This window comes from Scomber japonicus, chromosome 21 (genome assembly GCF_027409825.1).
Source record: "Scomber japonicus isolate fScoJap1 chromosome 21, fScoJap1.pri, whole genome shotgun sequence".
Lineage (NCBI taxonomy): Eukaryota > Metazoa > Chordata > Actinopteri > Scombriformes > Scombridae > Scomber > Scomber japonicus.
The window spans coordinates 26,999,132-27,023,094 of record NC_070598.1 but is presented as its reverse complement, the minus strand read 5'-3'; the positions used below and the strand labels follow the sequence as shown (position 1 = coordinate 27,023,094).

The window sequence follows — 23,963 nt, the reverse complement described above, 5'->3', positions numbered from 1 at the left end:
GTACCACTGGGCAACAGACCAGTTCTTTTTCTCCTTAGCCCAAGTAAGGCACTTCTGACGTAGTCTCTGGTTCAGGAGAGGCTTGACACGAGGAATGCGACAGTTGTAGCCCATGTCCTGGATACGTCTGTATGTGGAGTCCAGCCTCATTCCACTCCTTGTGAAGTTCCCCCAAATGTTGGCCTTAGCTTGACAATCCTCTCAGGACTGCGGTTCTACCTGTTGCCTGTGCACCTTTTCCTACTTTTTCCTTCCACTCAACTTTTTCTATGGATATGTTTGGATACAGCACTCTGTGAACATCCAGCTTCTTTAGCAATGACTTTTTGAGGATTACCCTCATTGTGGACTGGCTTCTGGACTACTTCTTGTGGATAGCCACAGGACAATGACAGTAGCTGTTCTGTATTATCTCAGACTCAGAATCTTAACTGATCTCTTGTCAGTGACCATGAGTGTGTGTGTCATGATCATGACGATATGTGCACATAAAAGTTGGGACTTTTCTGTGCGACTACAGAAGGTCGACCTCCCCTACAGGCAGCCCTTAACTTTTCCGGATAAAGAGAAAACTCGGTAACACTTTACTTGAATGGGTGTTCATAAGACTTACATGACACTGTCATAACCATGACATGACACCTGTCATAAACATTAATGAGAGCTTATGACAGTTGTCATTAAGTGTCATTCGGTAAATTATGACACTTTTGATGCAAAGTTGACATTGTTTGAGATGTCCTTGTTATGACACCTTGACATAAACCAAGACAACAAAACCTGTCATAAATATGTCATAGGAGACCTAACTGCCAGACAATAAACCCCCCATTAAGCTTGATATCTTAACATGTCATTAAACTGTCATATATGGAGGCTTTTGACACTGGCTGTCACAAGACCATTATAATTGCGTCATACATGTTGTCCTTTTCATTAAGATGTTGTTAAGTGTAACTACATCGCCATATATATAACCGTCACATTTCCCTCCTACAGTGACTTAATGATTTTTGACTTTTCATTAAGATGTCATTACATAGTCAAATCAGTTTATAACTTTGTAATGACTGTTTTTATTGAATTCAAGTGGAAAGATTTTGACTTTACATTAAGCTGTCATTACATAGTCAAATCAGGTTATAACAGTGTATTGACTGTTTTCTTTGAATTCGAGTAAAGTGGAATGATTTGAATGTTTCATTAAAACGTCATTAAGGGTAATTACACTGTCAGCAGTTATACATACCTTAAGAAAATGCAACACAGGAGTCCAGAGATAGTGTTTAAAGAATGCAGGGAGTCGATTTTATTTACTTAACTTTTTTTTTTGACATCATGTAATTGAAATGAAACTCAGGAGTGTGATTCCAATCGAACACCAATACTTCCTGATTTTTTCTCCCACTTTATCAGTATAAAAACAACGTATTTTTAAGTTAAAACAAACTTCCTTTAAAAAACTTTAACAACACAAAAGTGTTCAATGAACATTTCAAGTGTACTTATACATAATTGGGAGCAGCTTTCCACTTTTTTTGGCTGAGGTTATGGTATTGGCCATCTCCTCATTTATAGCTGCACGGCAACGCTCTGCAAGCCCCGAGATCTTTGTGTGATCTTCATCACCTCCTGTGAGTAGACTTTTCATTGTGTCCGGAAACACAATAGCAAGCTCGGCAATCACAGCGGTGCGAGCTATTGTGTTGCGATCCACATTCATTTTCTCGAATGCCTTCTTCATTGAGCCACGCTTTCTGAAAATCAGAAGGACGTCCTTATAGCGTTGGATCACTCCATCCGTTGTGGTCACTTAAGAAAACAACAGGAAAACAACAAAAAGAGATCAAAACTTGTCAGGTATGCACAGGCATTGTTGATTTTGCACCATATAGGTTTTGTACTACTAGCAGATCAGAAGGAATCCTATACTTTTGCATCCTTCCTCTAGACTGGTTATATTACTATGTGGCTAGCAACATCTGCCTTCACCAGTCAGAAAATAGGATTATTTAGGACTTATATCAACAAAAACATTCCGCTAACTTCTGCTTTAAGTAGATTATTGAGGTCAGTGACTTGCATTGGTATAGTCTATCGGGGTGCATTATATTGATCTGCATCTTTTTTGTCTCATTCATCAATAATTATTCATTAACACAAAACATTCCCAGTACTTCTGTGCATACTGTTCATTGAGAAGGAAAGGAAAGGAAAAAAATGGAAATACGTGCCTCAATCAGCCAACTTACTACTAAACTGTATTAGTATAAAGAAAAAGTAAATTTACAGCCCAACTCTAGCAAAAGTAGATTACAAGAAACCATAATTAAATTAGACTTACTTTTTTTCTTTGGGGAAACAGGCTTTCTCTTAACAGGGACCTCTTCAACTTCGTTAGCCACGTCCTCCTCCATCCCGCTCCGTTTATTCAAACGGGTATCCATCTACAGTTGTGTAAGCAAAAAACATCAACGTTAACTAATTCAGTGTCAAAAACGAGTTTCGACGAGTTTTTTTTTCCGAAGCCCTCAGTGCAAAAAACGACACCCCCAACCCAACCCATCCCTCCCTCTGTTTTTTCCCCCACAAACTGCACACTGAGTATTTGGACCCGCTAAAATAATTTGGCATTAAGGCCCATAGCATAATACTTTCATAGTTACTAACTTGTTTAAGCCTGGAGTTAGCAGCCAATTTAAGCTAACTAAGTTAGCATTAGTTGTTAAACGCTAACTTCACATAAAACGGCATTCACTGCAAAAAACAAACAAAACAAAAAAACACTGACGCCACGGTCATAATATCCTCTTCTAAATAACAGTTACAAAATAAAACCTTATTGCACCGGTATTTCGCTTTAGCTTACCTCAAATTGTAAACCTCGAGGATCCAGACTCCAGCTCCAGCCTCATGCTCGACTCCTTTCTCTGTCGCGGAGGGATTTACAGTTACTAGATAGTCACATTACGTGAACGTTACGTTACGCGCGCATTCAATTCAAATTCAAATTAGAAGCACAATGTTTTAGAATTAATTCATGTTTACTACACATCTTAAAATAAGACATTTTGCTCCTCATATTATTCACATTTGTTTTATTTAGAAAATCTTCTGCGTTTAAAATCATTCCACTTTACTTGAATTACAAAAAACAGTCAATACACTGTTATAACTTGGTTTTACTATGTAATTATACATAATTATATCTTATTGAAGAATGTAATTGTTCACTTCACTGGAATTCAAAGAAAACAGTACGGTAATTGCAGTTATAAACTGATTAATGACTATGTAATGACACTTGATGACATCTTAATGAAAAGTCAACATCTTTCCACTTTACTTGAATTCTGTAAAAACAGTAATGACAGTGTTATAAACTAATTTGACTATGTAATGACAGTTTAATGAAGAGTCAAAATCTTTCCACTTTACTTGAATTCTGTAAAGACAGTAATGACAGTGTTATAAATTGATTTGACTATGTAATGACACTTTATGACAGCTTAATGAAGAGTCAAAATCTTTCCACTTGAATTCAATAAAAACAGTCATTACAAAGTTATAAACTGATTTGACTATGTAATGACATCTTAATGAAAAGTCAAAAATCATTATTAAGTCACTGTAGGAGGGAAATGTGACGGTTATATATATGGCGATGTAGTTACACTTAACAACATCTTAATGAAAAGGACAACATGTATGACACAATTATAATGGTCTTGTGACAGCCAGTGTCAAAAGCCTCCATATATGACAGTTTAATGACATGTTGTGATGACAGGTTTTGTTGTCTTGGTTTATGTCAAGGTGTCATAACAAGGACATCTCAAACAATGTCAACTTTGCATCAAAAGTGTCATAATTTACCGAATGACACTTAATGACAACTGTCATAAGCTCTCATTAATGTTTATGACAGGTGTCATGTCATGGTTATGACAGTGTCATGTCAGTCTTATGAACACCCATTCAAGTAAAGTGTTACCGAAAACTCAATCTAAGGACACAAACTTTAAGTTGTAATGACCAAAAGTGATAATTCTATTAGTGCAAAAATGTTGATGAGATAAGTTAACGTACTTAAATCAGCTGTCCCAATTAGCTTGTACCTTCTCAAATGTATTATGGAGATTTTCACTTACCACTGTAAAAGGCTCACCCATGTTCACTTACTGGCCCTCTAGGAAATTGCAACAGCACAGTAGCTGTTAGAGCACAGACAGTACTGTCAGATACAGTAACGCACACAATTACAGCAGACTGTCAGTAAAAATTGACAAGCTATCCTTTGTACAAGTTACTTGGACATTTTAATATCTTGTGGCCTTTATGTCTTGGGAAACTGGAGGTTGTGCCAAATTGGCCATCAGACTCTGAGCCACTGCAGGAATAAAAGAATAGAATAGAATATAAATTTATTGTCCACGATGGTGCAAAATTGTCTTTGGCTCACCAATAAGAGATATACAGTACTTGTGCTTAGATTGGCAGCTCAGATTACTGTAACAGGCTGGAAAATGAAAGGTTAGAACACTCTCTACAAGACTCTTACACAACTTCTAATGTCTTCTGGCTGACACAGAGGCTGCAAAGCCTTCTCAGAAGATATAGTCGTTGTGAAGAATATTTTCTGTATTAACAGAGGTCATCTGAGAGTCCAGAACTTTACCACAATACTTATCCACAGTTTCAACAGACTGGCTAATGAGTGAAACTGGCTTAATGATCACATTGTTTTTTTTTTTTTTTAGAGTATCAGTTCTTTTGTTTTATCCACATTAATGACAAGCTGGCTGCTGTGACAACAGATTTTCGAAAGCTTTTACCTCGGCTAAATATGCAGCTTCACTAATGGCGCTTTTCCACTATACTCGACTCGGTACAGTACCAGGAACAACCTTTTCCATTACTATAGTACCTACTCAACGTGGGCGGGGTTGTCATAGCACGGAAGCGTGAAACTGCTGTGACTTCGCTTTATACGCGACACAAGGAAGAGAAAATGTTGCCTGTGTGGTATGCAGAGGAGGCAAAAGTACTACAGATACGTACTGATTCAATTCTTTACTCCAGTAAAAGTAGAAAGTTCAATCACTTTGAGTGATCGTTCACGCTCTCAGCCTCTCCAGCGAAGCAGCTATAGAACAGACTTAGTTTAACTGAATGACTCACCAAATTACTTGCTTTAACAAATTTCGTTAAACAGACTGTATAAACTTAGTGTTTCATAATTGTGGTTAAGTCCACGCAGCACGCTGGTTGCAAACTAATATTAAACCTATAGCCTATTCATTATAATGTGGATGGACATAAATAGAGTTCTTTTGCCTTAATAATGATAAAATAATATACGAAAGATGGTCGGATTGGAAACTCATATATGCATAATGTCTCCTCGTTGCATTTAGTGTTGCTTGTTTTACATACAGTTCAACCCCAGAGGTTACATGTGAAAGAAGAAAAATTCAAGTTTGCAGTTTGCACTGATTTGAAGTTTAAATAAAGAGCTTATGGTTTGAGGAACATCATGGGCTATTTTATTTCTTCGTTTAGGGGAGCAGAATAGTTGTTGCACAGTTTGAACATGGTATTTTTAGATGTCCATATTAAGCAAAGTACATCTATACAAACTATATGTATTATTAACAACTTAACAGAGGAGAAAAGAAGGTATCGGATTGATATTGGTATCAGCAGATATTCCAAGTTGCAGTGTCGATATCGGACATGAAAAAGTTGTATCGAGCCATCCCTAATGGAAACTCAAAAAAAAAATCGGAGTCGAGTAGTGCCATAACAGAGTCGGTTTTTTGTAGAAGCCCAACAAAGGCCACGTCATTTGCATATTTAACCAGTTAAAAATCATTGTAAAAAGCGAGAAAAGCACAGGGGAAAGAACATAACCTTGTGGGCAGCCTGTGCTCTAAGTGAGCATATCTGACATGCTCCCATTGACACACAACCGCTGAGGGCGGCAGGACAGAAAATCTCTGATCCAGAGAATTAAACTTTTATTAATAATAAATGATTAATATTGCCTAACCTTCTAAGAAGAATATATATCTTCATGGAATAAAAAGCAGAACTAAAATCCACAAATAAGACCCAGACATATCCTTTAGGATACGTCAGGTGTTTTGTGACAGTGTTAAGTGGGGTCCTGTTCCTCTGTCACTCATATAAGCAAACTGGAGAGGGTCCAGCATGCTGTGCACAGAGGTGGTTAAATAACCAGCCAGAACATTCTCCATTGTTTTACACAGTATGGAGGTTATAGCAATTGGCTGGAAATCATTAGGCATATTTGCCCCCAGCTTCTTTGGCACAGGCCTTATTGTTGAGCATTTCCACATTTTAGGTACAGTGCTTGTGTTGAGAAGATACTGAAACAATCTAGCAAAGACAGCTTTTAACTGAGCAGCACAGTTTTTAAGAAGATGGGTTTTCAGACTGTTTGGGCCAGTGGTCTTATTTGGTTTCAGTCTGAGAAGACTTGCAGCAACATCCTCCTCTTTAATGACAATGGATGATTCTGCTCTAAGGTTATTACAGTCACATTCTGTTCATTCTGTTCTTCTTACAGTCGCATTTTGTTCTAGAAAGTGTGACAGTTGCATTCTGTTCTAGAAAGTGTGACAGTGTCAAATCTGCAGTAGAAATCATTTAGTTCATTTAAGAAAGATTCATTGCTAATAACAGAAGTGATGGCCTTTTTACTGGCTCTGCCCATTAATGTGTTCAAACTAGGCAGGGAATTCCGGTCCTCTGAAATGAGGCCAACGCGGAAGTAACTGCATTCTATCAAAAGGCCATCAGGGGGCAACCGTTTTGTGTTCAAAAGGACTTCCATCTCTATACAAGTCAATGGATAATTCACCAACTTCTCACTTGATTTCTGACCTCAGTAAACATTTTCAAAATGTGTTTATGGTCTCAGTTTAAAGCCTTCTTCAATGCAGTATGATGTTCATTTGTGAAATTTTGGCCTCCCTGATTTTATATTTTGACGATAAACCAGGGTATGCATTAGGGCGTGGCTACGTTGTGATTGACAGGTTGATTGATTCATAGGTTCAGGAGGCTGGACAGATAAACAGTATGGAAATAGCTGTGAACTTGCTTCACACCAACAGTTTTCTCTGGAGTTTTGTGGTTATAGTTAGTCGTAACTAACTTGGTTAGCGTCACCAGGTTTGCTGGTGTAGACTGTGGTAGGTAGGCGTGCAATTTCCTCAAGATCCAGCCCTTGCAACCTCCCCCGCTCCGTCCTCTTGCTCCTCCGGATGCCCATCTAAGTTGAATCCGTGTTCTTTTTTTCCCGATATGCACCTCAAATTTTCAAATTAATTAAAATCCCCATGAATGAAGATGGGTTGGTCTGCGGAGCAGCTGACTGCGCCATTGTAACTGTCCACTGTCCTCTCCACTGCTGCATCGTTATTCGGTCCCAGTATATAGGTCAGAATGGCGGTTTTCGACTAAACTATGGGAGATGAAAAGGTCTGAAAGAGACGGTCAAGATCTCAAAGTCAGGTGTGCACACTTGCTCTCGCACACAGTACTGTGTGGCCCATCTGTTGTCAACAAACCCCTGATGGTTTTGGAGGAGCTGAGTTCATCTAAGAGGTGAAACCAGCAAGAGTTGGGGTCTCATGATCTTTGAGCCACGTTTCAGTAAAGCAGATTAAGTTGTTTTGTTTGAATTCTCAATCATGTTCAGCTCTCACAGTGAGCTCATCCAGTTTGTTGCAGGCGGAGCGCACATTTGACAGGGTTATGACATGCAGTGGAAGTCTGCTTCGGTATCTCCAGAGGCGATGTCTCACACCCCCTCTTGATCCCCACTTCTTTTTTGCTTTCTTGTGCCTTTCCACCTGTCTGTGCGAGCGTTGAATTTCAGTACAGTTCGCTGTAAATACCATTATGTGAACACTCCTCCCATATTCCCAGCCTGGCTCAGTCTAAATATTAGTTATTCAATGTTATTTCAATTGCAAAACACAGTTATGGCATACCAAATATTGGATAGAAACTTTTAATACACAGAGTGGAGAGCTCTTTCTTCTGAGACACGTGTATAAAGACCAACAAAGTTGGTCAGTTACTGTTAATTGTTTTTTAACATCAGTGTTTCTTAACAGATTGAGTGTGTCAGTTCAAATGTGAAATGTGATTTAAGGATAAGGGATTAATTGATTTAAATGCATGTATTCTCTGAGCCTTTATATATCAATGGAGATACTTACAACTATCACTGTGGTAGCCTGGTTTTGATTTTTGGAAAATGTTGTATCCACATAACCTACAAACCTGTATGAGAAAGAGTTATTCCAGAGTGTTTGATAACAGTTAGTCCAACACGATTTGTTTGACACATCGTTCAGATGTCTAGATATCTATTATGTATGGTTGTGTTTTAATTGAAATTAACTGCTTTTATAGTCTAATTTGATATAAATAAAAACAACTATTCTTTAGATTATTTTGTCACCGTCAGTTTTGATAAACAAAACTATGTATTATAACATCCGCTCATATCACTTTCTTTAAATGTTTTTTTCCAAGCTCTATAATGGGCCTAATGAACAAGCTCCTCTGATCGGCACATTCTGTGGCTACACACCACCACCAGCCAACAGCACCACAAGCTCAGCCCTTACCATGGTGTTCCGCACTGACTCATCTTTGTCCTTGTCTGGCTTCCAGATGATGTGGTACCAGAGTGGTAAGGGGGAAATGTGTTTTTGTTTTTTAAGTTTAAAAAAAATCAGCAGGACTAAATACAGTGATATCCAGTACTCTTAACTTCATGCGTGTTGTAAAAATTTTTTTAAAAATGTATTGCAATGTTAACTGTCATAGTTCTAGAGCTCGGATCATCACTATATTAGAAATATTGTCAGGTTTAGGTGATGAACACATGCTTTATTCAAATTGTAAGACTCTTTGGTCCCATCTTACTTGAAGTCTGGCCCTGCAGGTTGTGGTGGGGAGCATTCTGGTCCCAGTGGCTCCTTCAACAGTCCAGACTACCCAAACAGGTATCCAGAAAACAAGGAGTGCATCTGGTATATTACGACGGCAGCTGGTAGCAGCATCACTCTTACTATCCATGAGTTTGATGTGGAGTTTCACCAAGACTGTAACTATGATGTGCTGGAGGTAAGATATGATAAAGGCTTTCTGTTTTGAGCAGAAAACACTCCCCAAATAAAAAAAAAATCAAATCGATTGTGTTGATGCAAATTTTTTTTGCAACATTGCTCTAGGTGATAGAACATGAACAGGTGTACTCTGGTTCTTTATTTTTAGAAAGATGAAAATCACATAGTTTGGTGAAGGTCAATTTAATCAGGGATACAATTATTAATACAAATTTAGTTGAAGCTGTCAGGAGAAGAGAAGCACAGTCTCTCACAGTTTCCTTGCAGCTTACTGTGGTAGCTGGTTTTGGTCGAGGTAACTTTAACTGCTTTTTATGGATTTACTGTTTAGTTTAATAGTTTAATCTAAAATAATGCACTACATACAGCACAATGAAGCCTTTCCAAACCAAACTTGCTTTATCAACAAAAATAAGTCCTCATTTACAAATACCAAAACAGGTAGTGATGGGGTTTATGGGAAATGTGGTCGTCTTATGAGAATTAGGTAACCAATTGTTGCATTCCCCTGCCTCAGTCTCATTAAAACAACCAATGTGACATGTCATCAAACATTTTACAGCAAAAAAAAGACATTTTTTGAGAAAAGTTGCTGCACAATCAAACCTTTTTGATCACAACAATAAGAAAAAAATTACATCGTGGAGGAGCTGTCTATGAAGTGAATCAGTTCATCAGCAAGACAGAATGGCAAAAGAAAGACTGTCTGTTTTCAGTGTGACTCTGAAATGAACAGAGCTCTTAACAGTGCAATTCTTCTCCTGTCATTATCTGTCATTATAAGATGTATTCAAATTTTAAAACAATGAACCAAAAATAAACTGTTGGTCTTTTGATCAGTACTTTTGACTTCTCCTCAGGTGTTTGGAGGCCCAGACCTGTCAGCCCCTCAGCTGGCCAAGCTCTGTAGCACCACAACTAGCCCAATGCATGTCTCCAGTACTGGTAACCAGCTTACAGTGCGCTTCAAGTCAGATGCCTATGTCAGCGGTCGAGGTTTCAATGCAAGCTGGACTGAAAACCTAGGAGGTGGGTGAACATCATTGAGCACATGCCCATATGCTTTACCTCTGTCCCACTATACTATGGAAGAACACGCTGTATTACTGATTTGGGTGGGAGTTGTGAATGTATCTTTCTTCTTAATTTTTGTAATACATGAGGAAAGATAAGCAACAAGTTAATGACAAAAACAAGTTTCAGACATTTCATGGTGGAATGTCAGCGTGAGCCAGGTGTTCTTTGGAGGGAAAGATGGCATCATGCAAAGTAGAAATGCCTAATTTGGGAGACAAAAATGCAGCAACCTTTAGAGTAAATGAGTTACTTTCACACTTTGTTTCCAAAGTTCTCCACAAAACATTTTGTTTTGTGGAGATTGAGTGATCAGTGATTAAAATTCTTTGCGTTGTTTGTCTGCTGCAGCATCAGCTAGAGTTACAGCTGCTTCCCTTTTAAATTTTAAGGTATCTGCCAGTAGAGTAGCTTTTTCATATGGCATGTGCCTTTTCAACTGAAGACTTGTGTGAAAACATGTGCTGTTAGAGCTTGATAAGGATTTTTCTACATCTTTTCAACATCATTGACTGACTTTGACTTCAATTGTGTCACATAGATTAACAACCAACCAACTTCTTCTGAGTGTCCATGGATCTTTATTCAAGAGTATGGTCTTTGAATTTGAGATCATAATTTATTGATTTCACATTCAGATTTTGTAATGATTTCCTTCAAATCTCGTATTGCCCTTGCATTTAAATATTCCTTGCTTGCACTTAGATTTGCTCTGCTTCTGCTCACATTGCATGCTTGCACTCTAATTGTTGCTTGCATACATTTCCTGTATTCCAACTTCAGCTCTCCTGAGGCTGAAAATCTTTGTGCTTGTGAAATTCTCTCAGATTTCTGCTCTTCTTTCAGATGTTTTTGTGCAACAACTCTGTCAAAATGACCAAACCAACAGAAGACCAGGTGTTGTATTGTAGTAGGTAGAGGTAGTTCCTTACTTCTTAGATCATCCTGTACAAGTATCCCATACAGGGTGGGCACTGACATGAGGTCCAGTGTGCAATATGGCTATTATATTTAGCTAATATAGTAAAAACTATGGGCCCTGGTGTGTATGTATATTAACTGTCCTTTTATTCCAAAGGACATACAGGAAAGCAGGGAAGTACATTTAATACAGCCCTGGAGGGCGGAAATGGATGAACCAATCAATGAATAATGAATAAATAATGAATAACAACATGTACAGAAGCTCCTGCACGGAGGCAAGGATTTATTGGTCAACACTACACCTCTTTTGGTTTTGACAGGGCTGTTGCACAGATAATCTGAGAAGAGGCAGAAATCTGAGAGCTTACTATTCACATGTGCACAGAAGTTCCCTGAGTGTGAGGAGAAGGGTTAAGGCTGGAACACAGGAAATCCATGCAACAATATATTTGAGTGCAAGCATACAGTAAGAGCTGAAGCAGAGCAAATCTAAGCACAAGCTGGGAATATTTAAGTGTGAGGGCAGGGTTTGAGGGAAAACATTACAAAATCTTGAGCAGAAAATTAATAAATAATGCTTCAAACTAAAAGACCACACTTTTAATTATAGATAGAAAAAAAAGCACTCAAAGTTCCAACAACAATTCACAACTCCGCCGATAAGGATAGGGATATGATTGTTGTCCATTTTATTCATATGCTCCACCAACTTTTGTCAAGACATTAAAATATAATGGAAGATAGCTATATGCTCTAATACACAGGAGCAAGAGTGTGGGGTAGAAAGGGATTAGGTGCTTCCTAACAAAATTAGTAAGCATTCCATTACAAAATAGATATACGCCCTCCTGGTGGCAGGGTACAATAACTATTTACAAACTTTGTTCATTAGAATTGGCATTTGGCTGTCTACAATTGCCACAGGCAAAGAGTAAGAGGAGTTGTAACCTGTAAATCTGTAACCTTTAATTAATTGTCCCTCTTACAGGCTGTGGAGGCCCAGTTGCTGCTCCATCAGGGGAGATCCATTCTCCTTTGTATCCCAACAGCTATCCAAACAATGTGGACTGTTCTTGGGTCATCAGTGTAGACCCCAGCCATCGTGTCCTTTTCAACTTCTCTGACCTGGATATTGAACATCATAGCAACTGTTTATGGGACTATGTGGCTGTGAGTGCTTTAACATTTAATCTATAGTTCAAAAGCATCATGCCAAAGCACTATAGCTTTCTTACTGACCTATTAGAGCTCCCAGCCTTTACGGTATTGTCTTGTTGTTGTTTTATAAATATGGGTTGGCTTTAGTTGCTGGTAAAAGTTAAATGCTGGGGAATTTACCAACACAGGCCCAAATTCACAAAGAATGGATTGCAGTTGTGAATAGCACTGTGAATTGGGCAGCCCACCATCTGCTCCATTTTGAGGTCTTTGATTGATATATATCATTGCACTGCCTGCACACCGCTCCAATAAAATTGCCTAGTGCAATTTGCCCTTGTTTTGCATGTGTAACAGGAGTGGTTTCTAGTGTTTCAGACTTTCTCCATACTACAAAAACCACAAAAGCCTCAAATTCCCTCAAATAATTTAATTAATTAACAGATGTGCACACACAGAGCTCTGCACAATCACAAACTTATTTTGCTTCTTTTACTTCTAGTATTATCTATAACATAATCTACTGAAATATCAAACATCAAAACATAGCTATTATTGTGATTCACACAGGTTGGAAACCTGGTGTTAGATTAACAGGTCCGAAACTTACAATAGTACAATAGTTTTTACAATAATGTCACTAAATTTAGCTTGGATGTTGCAGAAACATCAGTACTGATGTTCTGTTTGTTGTCCACAGCTAGCAGTGTGCCACAGCTGTCTGGATAATACAACATTTGAAATGAAGTGCATCTCCAAACTGAGAAAGAGGCTGTGCACATTTATGCATATGGCACAGCAGCTGAAACTTCATTAACACACACCTTTTGTTGATTTGACCTGTACAATAGAACTGATGAAAGCTGTCTATCTTTACAATGGTAGTGACTACTATTACTTGCATTAACTGCAATCATGAGACATGATTCCTATAGCTATACTGGCATTGTTTAATTAAAACAGCATGTCTGTCCCTCTGTAGATCCATGATGGTCCAACCATATCTTCTCCATTGCTTGCACGTGTGTGTGGTACCAGTCTTCCCTCTTCCATTACCTCCACCCAGAACACCATCTATGTTCGCTTTCGGTCTGACTCCAGTCGCAGCCACCGTGGCTTCAGTGCTCACTTTGCTGAGTGTGGGTGTCCTTTAACCTCTGTTTTAATCAGTTTAAATACTTATACAAATGGATAATGAATCATAAAAATCTATACATAATTTGTGATTTATTTATTGTGATAAATTACATATTTATTCATTCATTAAATTAAACATTTTTCATAATTATATATTAATTTACGTAAGTATTATGTAATTGTTTATGTGTATTATATATATATATATATATACATACAGTATCTCACAAAAGTGAGTACAACACCTATATATATATATATGTATATATATATATATATGTATATATATATACATATACCGGTACATACATTCGAATAGTAATATCACTAAATGCTGCAACTGAATTTTGTCACTGTATTTACCTCAGTATTCTTGTGAGTCATTGGGTGTATCAATCAACAATTTACATTTTCAAAAGGATAATGTAACTTCAGAGACTGGGGACGACAACAACGAATTTGCATTCTTTGTGTGATACAAGATGTGCATTAATTTTGTCTCATCCATATTTTATATATAAAGTGTGATCGCACCTTCCCCTTAAGTACAAGCCATGTTCCAAGTCCCAATGGAGGTAGATCTTGCAACAGAACCTGCATGTCCTGGTTCTACAAGTCAAAGTGCTATGTGCTATGCTGCTGTGCAGCAACATCCCTGTTTGATCTCAGCTGGGGAGTTTTGTTGCATGTCATTCTCCTTCTCTTTGTCCTCATTTCCTTTCACCTCCCTACTCTTTAAAAATCAAATTAATGCAAAATGGTTCAAATATGAGTTGCCTTTTCTCTCTCCTTTCCAAATATGTTACTGATGTTCTCATCATGCTACAGCTATCAGCTATGGTAGGATTCCTTCTTAGATGTTAGTAAATACAGTTTTAATATTTTAGTATTTTTCTTTGGTTGTTGGTGTTTGTTTTCTACAGCTTGTGGAGCAACAATCATAACAGACAATAATGGCGGAGCCATTGCATCACCACGGTACCCAGCACCATATCCACCCTCTCAAAACTGTAGTTGGATCATCAAAGCACAGGAACCATGTGAGTTGCCAGGTCAATTTTAACACCCACCATTTATGGTAATACACAAAATGTTGTGTACTTTTGAACTGAAGACTTTTCTTTCTATGGCCAGTTAACCATGTGACCCTGTCATTCACTGACTTTGAGTTAGAGATGATTAACTCCAACTGTTCTCATGATGCTGTGGAGATCCTGGATGGAGACAACTACCAGGCACCTTCTATAGGTAGTTATTGTGTGTGTGTGTGTGTGTGTGTGTGTGTGTGTGTGTGTGTGTGTGTGTGTGTGTGTGTGTGTGTGTGTGTGAGAGAGAGAGAGAGAGAGAGAGAGAGAGATCCCTTCAAATTAATTGGTAATAGAGATTCACATACTTTTGACACACAGCAATATGTAAAGTTGGATAATTTTCCTCAATAAATAAACAAAAATGTGTAAGGTTTTTCACTCATTGGTTTGACTGATATCTCGTTGTCTAGTTTTAGGACTTGGAGGAAATCTAATCATGTCATTTCATACTTATGCAGAAATATAGCAAATTCTAAAGGGTTCACAAACTTTCAGCGAGCACTGTATGTACTACCCATGATCACGGAAATTGACAGTGATACCATATGTGGATATATTACTCTGCTAAATTAGGTTGACTGTAACAAGTCAACAGTTGCCAGAAAGCATATTAATTTTCAATTAGTGAAATCATATGTAGCCTTAAATTGATAAATGAATGAATTATATATATAAATAAAGATGTACAATTTTGTTAGGGCGCTACTGTGGCTCTGAGATACCTCACCCCGTGACATCCTTCAGTAACTCCTTGGTGGTCAACTTCATCTCCGACCTCTCTGTCTCTAGAAGAGGCTTCAGAGCCACCTACTCAGCATCCACCTCCAGTAAGACATACCAGCACACACCACTCACAGTTCCAGCTGGACAAATTTAGAATTGATCACAGAAAATTCATACTCATTCTCCTTTCATGCATACACACTGGCACTGACAGAACCTGTCCAGGCAGAGTCATCATACTCACCTCTTCTTTGCAGGTTGTGGGGGCAATCTGGTGATGGAGAGTGGTGCATTTAACAGTCCTAACTATCCAGATGCTTATCCACCTAATGTGGAGTGTGTGTGGACCATCATCAGCTCACCAGGGAACCGTCTCCAGCTCTCATTTATGTCAGTTTTAAACAAATTCTCATTTAAAATGTTTCTCTCGTTTTATATTCTATGTAATGAGATATTTCAAACTCCAAATTAAGTTACAAGGTTTTATGGAAGTTTTGACTGTGTTCTACAACCATCTTCTGTAATATTTTTCTGTAGGGCACTGTTTCATAAACATATACTGTATATAGTATATAGTATATTGTTGTTGATTTTCTCAAACACTTTTTGATCAGGTTATATTACAGTATATGTCATATAAAGGGTCAACTTCTGTAGGGCATTGATTATATCAAGACGTCATGACGTATTTCACTACTTTTTGTCATTCTTTACCCAAAATATCAATTTCTCAAATGATATTATATATGATTACTGTCTTAAGGGTACTTATTATGCTTCTGGTTCTCTTGTTCATATATTGTGATGTTGGATATCTATGTTAAACATGGTCAAAGTTAAGACTTGAGGTAAATATTTGTAGAAATGCTCCCTCTAGGTCAAAAGCCAGGGCTACAACTAGCTGCTTTGAAGACTTCATTTGCTATTTTTTTTCAGCTTGCCAACAAGCTTGTATGAAAAGATTGTGCACTTAAGAGTTATTATTTTCAGAGGATACTTCAGTATCGAATATCATTAACACACTTGTGTTTTGTTCAGTATCTTTCACTTACAGGGAGACTCTGGCTGTAACAATGACTACCTAGAGATCAGGGAGGGCAACTCCACTGGGCCTCTGGTTGGTCGCTTCTGTGGAAGCTCCCTTCCCTCTAACTATACCTCTGTGATTGGTCACATCCTGTGGGTTAAGTTTGTCTCGGATGCATCCATTAGTGGAGCAGGATTCAGAGCAACCTTTTCACATTGTGAGTTTCTAAACTTACTCAATTTTTGTTGCAGTCTAAAATGTATACATGGTTTTCTCTTGTCTCCTCTAGCTTCTTGGCTTTTCAAGTATACTTTCCTCCTTTCTTCAGCCATTCATGTGTACAAAGGTTACCCACAGCACACACCAAAATTACAGATACAGATGTAACCATCAATTCAGGATGAATGCCAGAAAATTACCTGGTGCTGGAGTATGGCATTCAACAGTGGTCTCCTAAAAAATAATCTTGTCAGAATTTGGCAGTTGTAGTTACATTTGATATTCTGGTTCTATATTATTCTTGCTAACTGATAGAGACAATAAGTGCTACCTGGATGACTCATACCAACACTCATTGAGCCTGAAGCACGAAGATTTTCGTAATCTTATTTTAAATTTCTTTCTTTTGTCATGAGGTGGACCTGTGTCTGCCACATCAGATTCAACAAACACTTGTATCAGGAAACAGTTCCCTATTCCCAGAATAGTAAAACAGCATAATTGATTTCCTCAAAATACCATACAAGATCAGAGTTGTAAAGAAGCTCCATTAATGAAAATGGCACTAAAGACTAAGAAGAGGAACTTCACGAACTCTGAGATTGAGGTCAGAAATACATCAACAGAAACACATATTATTTAGTAGTGTAAGTGGTGGAATTAATGGTTCAGAGAAAGCCAAACAATGGGAAAAAATTACCGGTGCAGTGAATACTGTCTCAACTGTTGCATGCACCATCAAAGAAATAGAAATTAAATGGTTTGACTTTAAATTGGATGCCGAGAGGAGTCATTAGCCAGGGAGCCAAAACATAACCTTGATCACTTACATTTCAATTAAATGAATAAAAGTAATGTACAAATAGTCTGTTTGCATTGTGGAAAAGTTACTAGGAGAAGTTGCTTTGTCAAAAATACTACTAAAGTAATACTTCTACAAACAGGGTAATGCCACAGTGTATTAGTCAGGATGTGAACTACAGGGGTAGCTTGAATCCCCTTAATAAGACATGAGCTCCCCTTAAAACATGATTTTGTGAAATTAAAATTAAAATACAGACAATATACTATTTTTGCCACACATTTCTATTTTTCTGCATTCTCATTATCATAAATCATACGTAAAATTAGTCCATAATGGATGTATGATTCACAAAGTGTAGTGGTTCTATTCTATAAACTTCACTTGGTTTAACTGAAAGTTAGTCAGGAGGGCTGCCAGCAGCATGTGTACAGTGTCATTGACACTCCTCCGGGCCCTGATTGGTAGTTTTGATTTGTGAGCGGTGGATTCTTGCAAATCATTTTACGACAACTGGGTGAACCCAGAGACAGTGAATTATGTCACAGCTTATCTGTATCTTATTCTACTATCAGATCATAATGACAATTTTAGCAAATATAACACACAAATAGTTACAGACTGCAGCTTTAATGAGTGTGGGGTGTTGCCTTCCACACTCTGAAAACATGTCTTGCTACCTTGAATCAAAGCCACCTCTAGCTTACTGGGAACACCCAGTGCTGCACACTTGGGTTAATGTCAACAAACTGACATGACAGTTATCATAATCAATGTTCCTTAAAATTACTGAGATATTGTGAAAATATTCCAACTCAGGGGTAGAGCAGCAGGTTACCTACACAGATTAACTCATTGGCTGTCAGCCATTTTCAGAGCAGAGCCCCATACTGCCAGCATTTTGACCGATCTTTCAAGACCCACAGAATATTGTGTTCTATGACTATGTAAACACCGAAGGTACCAAAAGAAAGAGAGAAAAACATAATTGACGTCAATGGCAGTGAACGGTTGTAATCAGATTGACGTCTATAGACGTCAATGGCAGCCAATGACTTAACAGATCAGTTTTGAGGCTATGGGCACAGGCGGTAAAATGCCAATGCTGCACAGTGTGTGCACAGCCTGCACAGTTATGTGAAGGAGAATGTGAAAATGAGACACTTGTTTCATGTAGGTCACTGTGCATGATGGATAACTGGGTATTACATATTGTCTTTTACAGCTAGAAAGAATGAAGATTCAAACTCGCAAACACACCATACCACCAGTTCAGGCTCCATTGTATCATACATTTGCCCTTCTGATTGATTAGTAAATTACATCTTCTAGATGTGAAGTTATGTACACCAGTTTATCCATTTGCTGAGTTATAGTTAGGTCCATAAAAATTTGGACAGTGACACAGTTTCTGTAATTTTGGCTCTACACCCCCACAATGGATTTAAATGACATAATCAAGATGTGATTGAAGTGCAGATTTTCAGCTTTAATTCAAGGGGTTGGACAAAAGTATAGTTTTAAAATGTTCGGAATTGCAAGCATTTTTATATACAGTCCATCTGTTTCAGGGGCTCAAAAGGTCTGGAACTCATGAACATAACCAAATGTGTTTTCTTTGTGATGCTTTACCAGGCCTTTACTGCAGCTGTCTTCAGTTGTTGTTTATTTGTGGGTCTGTCTGCCTTAATTTTTGTCTTCAGCAAGTGAAATGCATTCTTGATGGGGTTGAGATCAGGTGATTGACTCGTCCATTGCAGAATATTCCACTTCTTTGCTTTAAGAAACTCCTGGGTTGCCTTCACAGTAGATTTTGGGTCATTGTCCATCTGTGCTGTGAAGCGTGGTCCAATGACCTTTACTGAATTTGGCTCAATCGGAGCAGACAGTATAACACCATACACCTCGGAATTCATCCGACTGCTTCTGTCCTCTGTCACATCATCAATAAACACTAGTGACCCTTTTGCCATTAGAAGCCATGCATGCCCAACTATCACACTGCCTTCACCCATGTTTTACAGATGATGTGGTATGCTTTGGATCATGAGCCGTTACAAGCCTTGTCCACACTTTTTTCTTATCATCATTCTGGTTCAGGTTGATAAGAGTTACATCTGTTCAAAGAATGCCGTTTCTGAACTGTGCTGCTTTTAGATGTGTTTTTGGCAAGTCTAATCTGGCCTTCCTAAAGGTTAATGGTTTGCGCCTTAATGTTTACCCTTTGTATTTGCTCTCATGAGGTCTTCTCTTTATGGTAGATTTGGATAATAATATTCGTACCTCCTGGGAAGTGTTCTTCACTTGGCTGGATGTTGTGAAGGGTTTTTTCTTATCCATGGAAAGGATCATGCAATCATCCATCACTGCTGTCTTCCATGGACATCTAGGCCTTTTTGTGTTACCGAGTTCATTTCTTTCCCCTCAGAATGTAGCAGACTGTTGATTTGGACACTCTTGATGTTCTTGAGATCTTGAGATTTTTGTGGTTTTGTTGCCTAAGGATGGCCTGTTTCACCTGCATTCAGAGCTCTTTAGATTGCATGTTGTAGTTTCACAGGAACAAATTCCAAATGCAAAGACCACACCTGGAATCAACTCCAGACATTTGATCTGTTTAATTGATGATGAAATAGCAACGGAATTTTCCACATCTGTCCATGAAACAGTTTTTAAATCAGTTGTCCAATTATTTATTGCCCCCCTCAAAAACTCAATTTGGATGGGAGTCTGCACTTTAAACCCATATAACCCTAACCCTAACCGTAACAAAACTTGTGTTAGCATCCAAATATTTATGGCTCTAACTGTATGTACTTAAATTAAATAAAGAAAAAAGAAAAATCTTAGAGAGATAATTGGAAATCTAACTTTTGACTTCCCCACTGTTTCCCAGTGTATGGTAATGATGTGACGGGGGAGTTTGGACAGATAGCATCCCCACTGTATCCCAGAACATATCCTAATAATGCTGACTATCACTGGACCATTAATGTGGAGGGAGACAGCTACGTCCAGATCCGCTTTTTGGACATGGACATAGAGGACATGTATGACTGCTACTACGACCAGCTCAAAGTAAGATTATGTTTGCGGTGAAATGTCTTTTTCTCCATGATCTGATCTATTACAGTTACAATCAAAATGTTTGCACTATTTGCATCACTGAATCATTTTTGTTCATGTGCTTTTTAAAAATGGATCCAGATGCATCAGATCATTAATTGTTCATCAAGACATAAACATGTATTCATTATTATTATTTTTATTTTCATCTTTTTAAACTTTTTAGCAGTTCTTTTTTTTCTTCTTCTGATTGATAACCTCTAAATTGATCAGTGGTTTTATTGAGCTATTGTAAGACAATTACAAGACCTGAAATTCACCATGTAGGCGATGGGAACTGTTTAACCAAATGGGCTTTCTTTAACAAATGTTTATTAAACTAAATACATTGTACAACAGTAATAACACACATACTAGTTCAGTTAGAGAATACAGAATCTGTTCCAGCAGAGAAAGCAAAAGATCTCTTCTTGATTGTCCAATGTGAACAGAGGACTATAAGGTATGAGAGCCTGTCAGACAGCTACCCTATAACTACTTCCCTCATTCAGACTTTGTTGTCCTTTTTTCTTTTTTTTAAAGATTTTGTTGGCGTAGACACCTTTATTTATCTTTATTTTATTTATCAGGAAACATGGGAGAGCAGCAAAGGACCTCTGATCAGGATATTGAACCGGAGTTGGCTGCGTATATGGCATGCGCTCTAACCACACAACCACCTGCGCGCTAGACTTTGCTGTCCTGTAGCTGGAAATTCATTTTCAGTGTGTAGGAATAGTTTAAATAAAAAAGAAGGAAAAAGAAGGAAGTCCAATGTAGCAATACCAGACTTCATATCATATACTGTACTGTACTGTCTCTACAGGCTCATTGACATAGAAAAATGCCTCATAATGCCAAATATGGTCTCTTTACTTTCCTGATGATTCACTCAATGTAAAAACACAAATATCGGAACAATTTAAGAGCTCTGCAATAAATTTTAGATTTACGATAGGTGTAATAGCCATTTTTTTGTTGAGATTGAATCAAAGAGATTTTAATTTATCTCTAAGTTTATATTATTATATTATTGTTATGTTGGCATTTATATTAGACTGCAAGTGTGTAATGATTAACTGGGGTGGTTGGGGGTTAGACACAGACTAGGCCTTGTCCAGCTCCCAAAACTTGTTTTTTGAGTAGAGGAAATGATTGGATATGCCAAATTTTCATTCAAAATTTTCATTTTCAAGAATATTCCACCACCACATTAGAGTAATAAAAAAAAAATGCATTCTGTGGTTCGCTTTGTAAAAATTGGAGGTAGGAGAACAATTGATTTGGTCTTTTCTGGGTGAGCCTTGTCAGCTTCAACCACATTATCATCCACTTTTCTTGATCTCTCTGTCCTTCAGTCGTCCAGTTCATCCTTGATACTCTGCAGTGAGTGTCCTTCCATGTGTGGTGTAAAATCTATGAGTCTGGTTGTCATCAACACCTGGAACAGTACTGTGTACCATAGATGCATAAAAGCACACTGTCCAAAGATTTGATTAGCACATAGCTCATCTCATTGTTTTGGGAGTCAGCAAAGTCACCTGTGAATTAAACTTTTTTTTTAACTTTGAGTTTCATAGCATACTGTATCATATGTTCATCAGTTCAACTATTGTTGAGGGATGATAATAGTGGGCTTGCCCCAGTGTACACAGGCCGCCTGGTCAATAAATCATGGGGACCTGTTAAGATTATAACAAACATATAACAATAGGGTCCCTATATAACAATAGGGTCCCTAACAATAGGGCAGGACTCCTCTGGAGTCCTCTCCCTCTTGCCTTTCGGCTTGGTCCCTAATAACAATAACAATGTGAGCATCCACACTTACTCTATGAACACTAATGTTCTGTAAACAGTGGCGCCAAGCATGTGCTGCATGATTGATATTGATGACCTGTTACTGCTGTTTGTTGTACAGAGAAAGACAAAGAAAACCAGATGGGTTCAAGTATTTCAGGACAGGAGTTGCTGTGATGTTCCAGTATTTACAGCCCAAACTGCACCAACCAGACAATCTTTAATTCTATACAAAAAGCCTGCTTAAATTTTTAATTTCTGAGTCAAATGTTGAATATGAATCCTGAATAATAGTCTGCTGTATTTGTATGACTCAACAAGAGTAAAATTGATTGCATTTGAAGTTGTAATGGCTGGATTGTCAGAGTCACCGGTGGAGGTGGAGAATACCATGAACTTGGTCTTTTCCGTAGTCAAGAAGATTAAAAGCTTAAACCATGTATGATCAATCAGGAGTATGACCAGATACTTGTTTTATATGTGGTAAGAGATGTGACCGTTATGAATTCTAAAGAGATGCTGAATGTTCTGAAATTTAGTCAAACTATCACAGGCAGAGAGAGCTGACTGAGGATAATTTTATTTAGCCTTCCAAATAATGCCTAAAGGTCAACCAGTCCTCAAGGTTGCCACTGGATCTAGCCTTGGACTAGGCTTTGTCTCCGTTGTGGATGACATAGGAGATTTGTGAGGAGAAAGAAAAGACTGTATTTTTTTAAATTCTGTGCTTTTTTTATGGGCAGGTCTGTCTACAATATCATTAAAAGACTGAGAAAAGTTTCCCAGGTTTCCCAGAAGGTGTTGTATATGTCAGAGATGGACAAATCATTTAAAAAATCCTGAAGATTAGAATTCTTCTAATTTCTTGTGATCTCTTGTGGAGATTTGGTGGTATGACTGTCAACAGTCAGTGTTGACAGGGATGGGGTGGTGTCATGTAATGTATACTATCATATGTCTTTGTCAGTATTTTCTACAAATATATCACTGTGATGGCTTTCAACCCTTGTGCCTCTCTAGATATTTGATGGTCCCAGTGTTCATTATTACCCCATTGCAACAATCTGTGGTCTGGCCCTGCCCTCTCCCCTAAGAAGCTCTGGCAGCACTCTCACCCTTCAGTTTCAGTCAGATTCAGTTGTGGGAGGACGAGGCTTCCTTGTGGAATGGACTGCTGTTCGGGACTCTGGACCATCCCCCACCATCACACCAGGTAAGACTAGTTAGTCCCTTTAGACTGTATACATACACCGCGCAACATGCATACTAAATGCTACTGCACACTTAAAAACAAGAAATTGAAAGCCAGTGACTGAGGTATATGTGCACATCTGAGTGCAGGCTGAAGTCAAAATGCCACATGTCTGTATGAATTATCTTTTGGATGGATGGACTTTGTTCCTACAGCTAACCTTTTAAGTATTGCATGTATACTGAATTAACATGTTATTGTGTGTGTGTCAGGTGCATGTGGTGGAATTCTAATGACAGAGGAGACTCCTGGTTTCCTCTACTCTCCTGGCTGGCCTGAAAACTACCCTGCTGACCAGGAGTGCACCTGGTTGATACGTTCTCCAGACTCAACTGTAGAGCTTAACCTCTTGTCTGTGGACATTGAGGACATTCCCGACTGCTACTTTGACAGTCTTGTCATCAGAGATGGTAAACCTTAAAACTCCATAGAATTTCAACAGTGATGAAATAATAACCACACATTCTGCACTGTAGGTAGC

General features: G+C 38.1%; 1 protein-coding gene across 1 annotated transcript in view; it reads left to right on the top strand.

The window, feature by feature from the left end:
- The window catches only part of cubn (cubilin (intrinsic factor-cobalamin receptor)), a 148,828-nt gene that overhangs the window by 56,380 nt on the left and 68,485 nt on the right, over nucleotides 1-23,963 (top strand). The window contains exons 28-40 of the mRNA XM_053342033.1: nucleotides 8,575-8,734; nucleotides 8,990-9,171; nucleotides 10,034-10,202; nucleotides 12,160-12,341; nucleotides 13,312-13,468; nucleotides 14,390-14,506; nucleotides 14,601-14,714; nucleotides 15,253-15,381; nucleotides 15,535-15,667; nucleotides 16,316-16,521; nucleotides 20,222-20,403; nucleotides 23,251-23,443; nucleotides 23,695-23,892. Of these exons, the coding sequence (XP_053198008.1) occupies nucleotides 8,575-8,734; nucleotides 8,990-9,171; nucleotides 10,034-10,202; nucleotides 12,160-12,341; nucleotides 13,312-13,468; nucleotides 14,390-14,506; nucleotides 14,601-14,714; nucleotides 15,253-15,381; nucleotides 15,535-15,667; nucleotides 16,316-16,521; nucleotides 20,222-20,403; nucleotides 23,251-23,443; nucleotides 23,695-23,892 (2,122 nt within the window). The remainder of the gene's footprint in view (nucleotides 1-8,574; nucleotides 8,735-8,989; nucleotides 9,172-10,033; nucleotides 10,203-12,159; nucleotides 12,342-13,311; nucleotides 13,469-14,389; nucleotides 14,507-14,600; nucleotides 14,715-15,252; nucleotides 15,382-15,534; nucleotides 15,668-16,315; nucleotides 16,522-20,221; nucleotides 20,404-23,250; nucleotides 23,444-23,694; nucleotides 23,893-23,963) is intronic.